This window comes from Ochotona princeps, chromosome 29, assembly GCF_030435755.1.
Source record: "Ochotona princeps isolate mOchPri1 chromosome 29, mOchPri1.hap1, whole genome shotgun sequence".
NCBI lineage: Eukaryota > Metazoa > Chordata > Mammalia > Lagomorpha > Ochotonidae > Ochotona > Ochotona princeps.
Window position 1 is genome coordinate 21449999 of NC_080860.1, and position 8920 is coordinate 21458918.

At 44.2% G+C, this 8920-nt stretch overlaps 1 protein-coding gene across 1 annotated transcript in view; it reads right to left on the reverse strand.

The window, feature by feature from the left end:
* Positions 1–7189, reverse strand: part of LOC101527740 (contactin-associated protein-like 5) — a 308863-nt gene extending 301674 nt beyond the window's left edge. The window contains exons 1-2 of the mRNA XM_058657017.1: positions 7169–7189; positions 6656–6803 (exon numbers count right to left, since the gene is read on the reverse strand). Coding sequence (XP_058513000.1) covers positions 6656–6803; positions 7169–7189 — 169 coding nt within the window. The remainder of the gene's footprint in view (positions 1–6655; positions 6804–7168) is intronic.
* Between the last annotated feature and the right edge of the window lie 1731 nt (positions 7190–8920).

Consider the following 8920-nt stretch of genomic DNA (forward strand, 5'->3'; position numbering starts at 1 on the left):
TGACTCAACCGAAAATGTTTGGAAAAAAGACTAATCAATATGATACAGCAGATGAATAAACAAAATGATTGGCGTGATCTTCCATGATTCCTATGAGCAAAAAAATAATACGTAGCAAGCAAACATGGATGTCAGACAGTCACATATGGAAAATGCATGACAATCAAAACGGTCTTGACATCCAGCAGTCGAAGGGCCTGACTGCTTTCAAATAACTGTATGGAAAAATGGAACCATCATCTGCCTGATTTACGTAGCAGTTGTCACCTCTGTATGGGAGATGGAGTTCTGTCCCCTTCTGGAGTGTAAGACAACCATAGATGGGGCAGAACGCTAAGAATTCTGAGCCCACAACAAAGGAAGAAAGAACTAGAACATGCCCAGAGGAGGAACCTGGCTGGTTGAGGATTTTGAAACCCATTTCCTGAAAAATGTACCAATACACAGACTTGCCTATCAAAGAGTACACACTATTAGATACTCTGCTAAATGTCTTATGAGCCATAATTGAAACTGCTACAGTTGCCTTTCAGTAATGACCATTGTTATTTACAGTTGAAAATAAAGCAAAGAAGCTAAGGGTGTTTTCCCCCTCTTTATAGAGTTCTGATTCCTGGATTTTTTTTTTTTTTTTTGGCATACTATCTCCCTGCTTTGAAGTTTATCAGTGATAACAGTCATGGAACAAATTCACAGTGCACTCACACCACATACTCTGTTCCCTGACAGGAGCCTCACACCTTGTCAGGCAGAGTTAACACCTTTAGGAAGCCTAGACTTCAGTCAGGGAGCCAGACACCAGCCACAATGCAATCGCAAAAGAGAGGCTCAAGTAACTACCCAAAGCTCATATTCCTAGAACATGGCATGACACTTGCTGTGTCTTAAGTGCTAAATGAATGTTGTAAATGAATGAATTAGTGAATACATGAATAAATGAATGAACAAACGAATCTCATGACTTTCCCAAAATGGCCAAGGTGTATGTCTTAAGAAACTATACAGATATAAGATTTCTACCAATCCTTAGCAATATATTGAAATGGAATTTGCAGAAAAAAGGTTTGTAGGTAAATTGAGACGAAACAAGTCACCTGAACATCACAGTGGACATGCGAATGACTAGTAACTGCTGAAATCGGTCACCTACACAGAGAATGAAGCTGCAGTGACAGGTGTGTGCATGACTCAGCAAACTTTCATTGAACATCCGCACTTGCCTGTTGCAAGAGTCACTTAGCACAAGAGGTATCTGATGCTACAGCATTTCAGGCTTCCTCGTTTCATTTTTGGGAGATATTGAGACATAAAACACACACACACAGAGAGAGAGAGAGAGAGAGAGAGACCTACAAGAGTCAGAGCTTGCCGAGGCTGAAGTCAGGAACAGGTGTTCCAATCTGTGCTTCCCATGTGGGCAACAGACTCCAATGCTCAAACCATCCTCTTTTGCCTCCCAGAGTATGAATGTTGGGAATATCAGAACCAGAAGCAGAGCTGGGACTGAAACCCAAACATTCCAACGAGGTGTGTGGATTTCCAAGCATTGCCTTAGCCATGATGCCTGTAGCTAAACTGAACTTACATTCGAATGCAAAGATTTTTGGAAGCACCCAAAATACAAGTAAACAAAGGTATACAATTTCTGTTCGTAGTAGACATTACAGAGCCGATCAAAGCATATCGTATAACCATGGCTTAATCGCAGGTGCACCGGAAGCAAGGCAGGTGGCCAGAGTGAGCCTCTGTGAAGAAGTATCTTTGGAAGTAAGAATGACATTGGCAGAGCGAACGGATCAGGTGAATTTCAGCACAGGTTGTTATGTTCCTACATGAGAAAATAGGCAAAGGCCATGAGGCATAAAGATTTTGGACGAGTTTAGAAATAGGAAGAAAGCCTATTTGGTTGTAGAGAGGTAAAAGGCACTAGAAGTGTGGCATGAGGAATCTTAACTTTCATAAAGAATCATACATTTCTGTTGAGGGAAGAAGGCAAAGGAATGATAAGATTTTTTTTCTTTTCCTTTGCTAAAGATTCATTCATTTGTTTGAAACCAAGAAGGGGTGGTAAAGATCTCCCATCCGCTGGCTCATTCCCCCAGATGGCCATGCCAGTCAGGATGAGACAGGTCAAATCTAGGGGCTCCATCAGGATCTCTCAGGTGGGTGGCAAGGGCTTAAAACACCTGGCCCATCTTCTGTTGCTTTCCTAAACCATTAGCAGGGAGCTGAATAGGAAGAGGAGCAGCTGGAACACTATCTGGTGCCCATATAGGATATCAGCATTGTGGTCAATAGCTTCACCTGCTAAACCACGATGTCGGCTCCGAAATCCTATTTCTTAGTTACAAAACTCACTGTGGTGTGTGTGTGTGTGACAAATTTGCTTGAGAAGTCCGTGCTATGGAAATGGGAACTCCAGTAGATTACCGAAGCACTGACTTGCAGGTGAATGCTGACAAGGACATATATTTCCAAAGCTGCAAGTGCAGAGTTTTAGGAGTTACCAGGACTTCTAGGTAAGTTACGTAGAATGAGAAGCTGCGGTGCGAAAGGGAATAAAACTACTTCCTAGAGACTTGCTGAAGCGATTTCATGAGCAGTAAGGCTATTTACTAAGACAGGCTCAGGGAGGGATATGAAAAAAAAAAAAGCAGGTTGTTGAAGTATAGGAAAATTAGGCTTTCATTCTTGCTGTGTGAGATTTGGAATACGTACTACACTCTCAGCTTCAGACACCTCGTGGATAATGGCACAGTTACAGAGGACAGGCCAAAATCAGCAGGTTTGGAGACAGTATGCGGATGGAGTGGTGTTCACAGAACTCTGTTCATTCAGATATAAAGAGAATGTCGTAGATGGTTTGAGACCTGGACGTAGGAAGTAGTAAGGTTAATCCGCAAACGAGGAGAAATGAAATTCTTGATAAATGGAAAAAAGTATCTCAAACTAATACCATGGAGAGGTTAAATGTAATGAGAACAGTGGAATGAGGAGATCAGCCTATGTGCAGGTCCCTGGTCATTGTGACTGAACTCAGTTCTTTTCGTGGCACTCTGCAAACCAAGATTCCTGCATAGAAACAGACCCAGTGGGACCCCTGCAAGTACTGAAAGGTTTACTGTGCATGGTGGTTGCCTCATGGATTCTGGCCCTGGCCAAGCAAGTGTGAACTCTGTTGTGCAGCCCACAGGGGCAAGCAGACAAGCTGTACTCCGTAGATGCACTTTTTTTTTCTTGCTCTGTGAAATGTCAGCTCACTCTGGAAACCTCAGTGCCCGTTGAATCTGGCAGTCTCAGATCAGGGTCAGCTCCTTTCATTAAAATCTGCTGATTGCAGGAATCAGCCGCATCACAGTACCCTCTTCATTAGCGTGTGGTTGAATATCTGTGGGACTGTGAGGAATCTTCAAACAGCTCTTAGAAAATGGAATTAGCAACGGAGCAGGTGCAAAGCATTTTAAAACCCATGTGTAGTTCTTATCAGAGTCTATATTTCCCACGAACCTCTTGAACCTACACATTACCCATGAACCTCTTCTGGGACCAGAACATTTTCCTTACTGTTATTCTATTCGGTGAGACAAGGAATGAGACTTTTTTTTCATGGTACAATTCCATAAACAGAAGGATTTCAACTTCCACTGTCCCATTTATGCACTACCCATTATTTCGCCTTATATTATTACAATGGTATAGCTCTTTAGCAACAAAGTCCATCATTCTCATATCTTGACCACAGGATGCTGGACCTTCTAGCACTGTCTATCCTTCTTATGGCATGATACAGTTAGAATGATTTCTTTTTTTTAATTTAGAGGAAACACATAGTTTTTTTTAAAAAAAAAATGATAACGAGATTTCACCACAACGATTTCAGATTAAAACTGAGGGATGAGTCTTCCCTCTCCACAATGAACGAAACACTGGAGCACCAGGGGAGGGACTGAGGCCTGTAGGCTCCCAGCTGGGGCTGCCAAGAGAAGGAGACTGGACACCGGCCTCGTCACATATTGTCAAGAAAGGGTTAAAAGAGATGCTGGGTGCTCAGGTCAAAGGACAGGGAGCCCTTTTAGATGCCCCATGCCTCATGACGCAGGGGTGCAAGCAGCGGGCAGTAAGCCTCATGATGCAGGGGTGCAGGCAGTAGGCAGTGAGCCTCATGATGCAGGGGTGCAGGCAGCGGGCAGTGAGCCTCATGATGCAGGGGTGCAAGCAGCGGGCAGTAAGCCTCATGATGCAGGGGTGCAGGCAGTGAGCCTCATGATGCAGGGGTGCAAGCAGCGGGCAGTGAGCCTCATGACGCAGGGGTGCAAGCAGCGGGCAGTGAGCCTCATGATGCAGGGGTGCAGGCAGCGGGCAGTGAGCCTCATGACGCAGGGGTGCAGGCAGCGGGCAGTGAGCCTCATGATGCAGGGGTGCAAGCAGCGGGCAGTGAGCCTCATGATGCAGGGGTGCAAGCAGCGGGCAGTGAGCCTGGTGACGCAGGGGTGCAGGCAGAGGACAGTGAGCCTCATAATGCAGGGGTGCAAGCAGCGGGCAGTGAGCCTCATGATGCAGGGGTGCAGGCAGTGAGCCTCGTGATGCAGGGGTGCAAGCAGTGAGTCTCATGATGCAGGGGTGCAAGCAGCGGGCAGTGAGCCTCATGACGCAGGGGTGCAAGCAGCAGGCAGTGACCCTCATGACGCAGGGGTGCAAGCAGCGGGCAGTGAACCTCATGACGCAGGGGTGCAGGCAGCGGGCAGTGAGCCTCCTGATGCAGGGGTGCGAGCAGTGAGCCTCGTGATGCAGGGGTGCAAGCAGCGGGCAGTGAGCCTCATGACACAGGGGTGCAAGCAGCAGGCAGGGCTGCATTTGACTAGTGCTTTGAAGATGACTGCATTGTTAAATGCATTCTTTCAGAAAGTGCCTTGTGCAGCTAAATATAGGCTTTTTACCCATGAATCTTCGTGTAAAACTCATTTTTAGCAGCTACCCTATGCCCGTAGTGCATTGGAAGAACTTCTTAACATTCATTATCGGTGTCTCTGTGTTTCCACAAGTCATCATCCCATGTATGAGGGATGGAGCTAGCACAATGTACATGTACGGAGACTTCTTCCTTCTGATGCCGGCACGCAGTTAGTCTCTGCAGGAAATGGTGCATCCCTCAGTCCGCATTTCTGCAACCATTTCTGCACAGGGACCTAAGGAACTCCTCTTGGCGTCAGTATGGATGATCAAGCATGTTTATTCATGAGTGCTGGTTTCAGTATACAGGTAGCACAAATGTACTACTTACGGCAGAAATTCCCTTATGATATATCTTCAGATTGGAGTATAGCAGAATGAATGGTAGAGATGGGAGATTTCTTACCTAATGTTGACCCGATTCGACCATAATCCCCGACACTATCCATGTTGTCAATCAACATGACAGCCACACTTTCTCATTCAAAAGAAACAAGGCCCTTTTCACTTTGTGTTACATTCTGCCTGGACTTTTCCATCTGGCAAGTCCCTAATTCTTCCAACAATCAGCTTAAAAATGATCTCTAGAAGACAAGACTTCCCAACTTTCTCAAGACATAATCACTTCTCTATTTACCCCTATACTTTATAGCTAGCTTCTTAATTGTACTTATCTCACAGTACTGCAATAATTCATTTACATGTTTTGAGTTACCTTTCCATCCAAAGAGTGTGTTCCTAGTTTGTTTGTTTGTTTGATTGTACTGCCTTTGTTTCAGGAAGAATTTAAGGTAATTTATGTTCCAGTCTTTTCATACTGGAGTGGTTAGAGATGAGACTCAAAGATGGCAGGAAGTATATTATCAAGAGTTTTGTAATTGATGCTTGAATATGAATTTTATATAATGGAAAACGAACCCCAGAGGACTGATAATCAGATTTGTTGTGAATTTTCTGTATAGTGAATGAATGAAGATAGAAATTGAAGATTAATATGTACATTTCCATGATTTCATTTTTGTAAAAGGCAAAAGTGCATTTATGTGTGTTTATATATACTTGTATATACAAAGGAAAATGTTTCAAAGGATATACTTTAACTTGTCCACAGTGATAACCTCTGGGGAATGGGATTAGAGGGAAGGGGATTTATGTGGCTGTCTGTATACTGGGTGGGATATTGTGCTTTTATTTCTGTATTTGAATTTTTAATAAATATGTATTATTTATAATAAAATAAAAAAAAAAAAGAAACAAGGCCCAGATGAATGAGCGGAACACCTAATTCTAAGACGCAAACGCTGAGAGTTCTGATTTGAAATATTCCTTCTCCGAATAGAAGCTATGATTTGTTCCCACAGGAGGGGTACATTTATACTACGTCGTTCCACCTCTGAGAAACAACTGAGCCTCAAGCTACCTCTCCTTCCAAAGGACACAATGCTTTTTTTTCAATGGCAAAAACTCTTAATACACATTTTTACAGACTATGTATCCCTTGATCACATCCAAGCCCTTCAGCTCTAAAAGATAGAAGCTTTTTTTTTTTTTTTGCCTGCTTTTCTGTTGATCTGCACATGTTAGAGTATGCATATATGTCATCCACATCTACAAATAACTTTGCAACAGTGGTCCCTTTGAATGACATTACTGATGTTCTGCGGTTCGTGCCACTCGGCCGCACAGGGGCAGGGTCAATACTCACTGTAGGCACATCCGTAGACCTCAACTCTCAGGCCGATCTTCCCGCTGGGATTCCACTGCCAGGGCACGAAGCGGATGAAGCGGGCTCTCACGGAGTGCGGGAGCTTGTGGTGCACCACGCTGTCCGCATTGGCGTTGCCCACAAAGGTCTGCAAGGACAAGAAGGGCAGCTGAGATGAGTGACAACAACGCACGCTGGAGAAAATCCCAGCAAGTTTTTTTCAGAGAGATTTCTGGTTCTCCAACTGGTTCCAGATACAAATAAGTCTTGGGTAAAAAAAAAAAAAAATGTGTCATTTTTTTTTTCAAAAGTACTATGCAGTATTCTTAAAAGGATCCTTATCTCATTCCAAAATTTTATGCATAAGCCAATCCTAAGAAGTAAAAAATAATAATAATAATAAGCCACCTCAAAGCTCCCAAAAAAAGGTGAACACAACAAAATTCTGACGTTTCTTCTGACAAAGAAAAGATTTAATTGGAGCAACTGTTATCATTAATTAAGGCCTGTTACCATGCTAAACACTTTTATCATTACCACCACTGCACAGATTAAAAGGAAAAAGAGAAACCCACTGTACTGAATTGTATATTGAAAAATGAAGGGGGCAAAAAGTCTGCAGATCACCTCATTGGTTAGTGACTGGTCTGAGGTTCAATTCCAAGGTTGGCCTATCCCCCAAATCATGCCTTCTATGGCTCTACACTCTTCCATCGCCCCACAGTTCATTGCTAAGGGCAGACAGCACAACCCAACAGGAGCATATTTGCACATTCCCTTGGGAGGTGTAAGCAAAGGGACACAAGAATTAGACAATCTGCTCCAAAGATGTTCCACCTCACGTCTCTCCTTTTGCCGAATGACTATTGGGGGACATTTTCCTTGCAGATAAAATCTCAAGCGTCAAACCTCGTCTTTCCTTTTTTATTACATGGGAATGACAAACACATACCATATGATTTACCACTGAAAGAGATTTTTTTTAAAGATTTATTTTATTTTTATTACAAAGTCAGATATACAGAGAGGAGGAGAGACAGAGAGGAAGATCTTCTGTCCGATGATTCACTCCCCAAGTGAGCTGCAACGGGCCGGTGCGCGCCGACCTGAAGCCGGGAACCTGGAACCTCTTCCGGGTCTCCCACGCGGGTGCAGGGTCCCAATGCATTGGGCCGTCCTCAACTGCTTTCCCAAGCCACAAGCAGGGAGCTGGATGGAAAGTGGAGCCACCGGGACTAGAACCGGCACCCATATGGGATCCCGGGGCTTCTAAGGCCAGGATTTTAGCCGCTAGGCCACGCCGCCGGGCCCTGAAAGAGATTTTAATGAGTATTCTGATTTGGTAGTGTTAAGCACATTCTTAAGGCTGTGAAGCCATGGTCACTCTCCACCCTAAAAATGGTTTCATCTTCTCAATCACAGCTCATCTTCAAGATGGGTGTTGGCTTCATCCACGGCCATCGCTTGCCTTCTTTCCATGCTTGACCATTCGATAGAAAGCCTAGTTGCTGATGTACAGCCCACAGCAAGCAATCAGAGGACTCACTGCTTCCTCAGATGGGCAAAGGAAACATTGAATGTAAGAATAGTGTCAACTGGTAGGATTTATTTGCAAAACCCAGCCTCGGTCTTGTTTGCATTTTCGCAACACTTGTGGATTTGGGGAATCTTGAACAATCTCTGAGATATTGGAGTTACACAGAAAATGCACATTAGCTCTTGGCCCTGATATTCAGCCTTCAATGTGATCATTCTCCGCAGAATGACTTACAAAGAAGGGAGAGACTCATTTCTTCAGTTACAGCTATTATTTAGCTAAAATTATTTTTTAATTTATTTTTATTGGAAAGTTAGATATACAGAGAGGAGAGACAGAGGGGAAGATCTTCCATCCAATGATTCACTCCCCAAGCGGCCGCAATGGCCAGAACTGAGCCATTCCAAAACCAGGAGCCCAGAGCTTTTTCCAGGTCTCTCACATGGGTTCAGGGTCCCAAGGCTTTGAGCCATCCTCGACTGATTTCCCAGGCCACAAGCACGGAGCTGGATGGGAAATAGGGCTGCTGGGATTAGAACCGGTGGGATCCAGACGCTTGCAAGGCGAGGACGCTAGCCACTAGGCTACAGCGCCAGGTCCTGGGTAAAAATTTCATGTAGGACAATGGTGTGATGGAGAGGAAATTTCCGAGATGTAAATCCATCATTTCATCCCCTGTGTTTGTGTCAAAGGTTTGACCACTTACTTTCCACCCAGACTAAAATGAC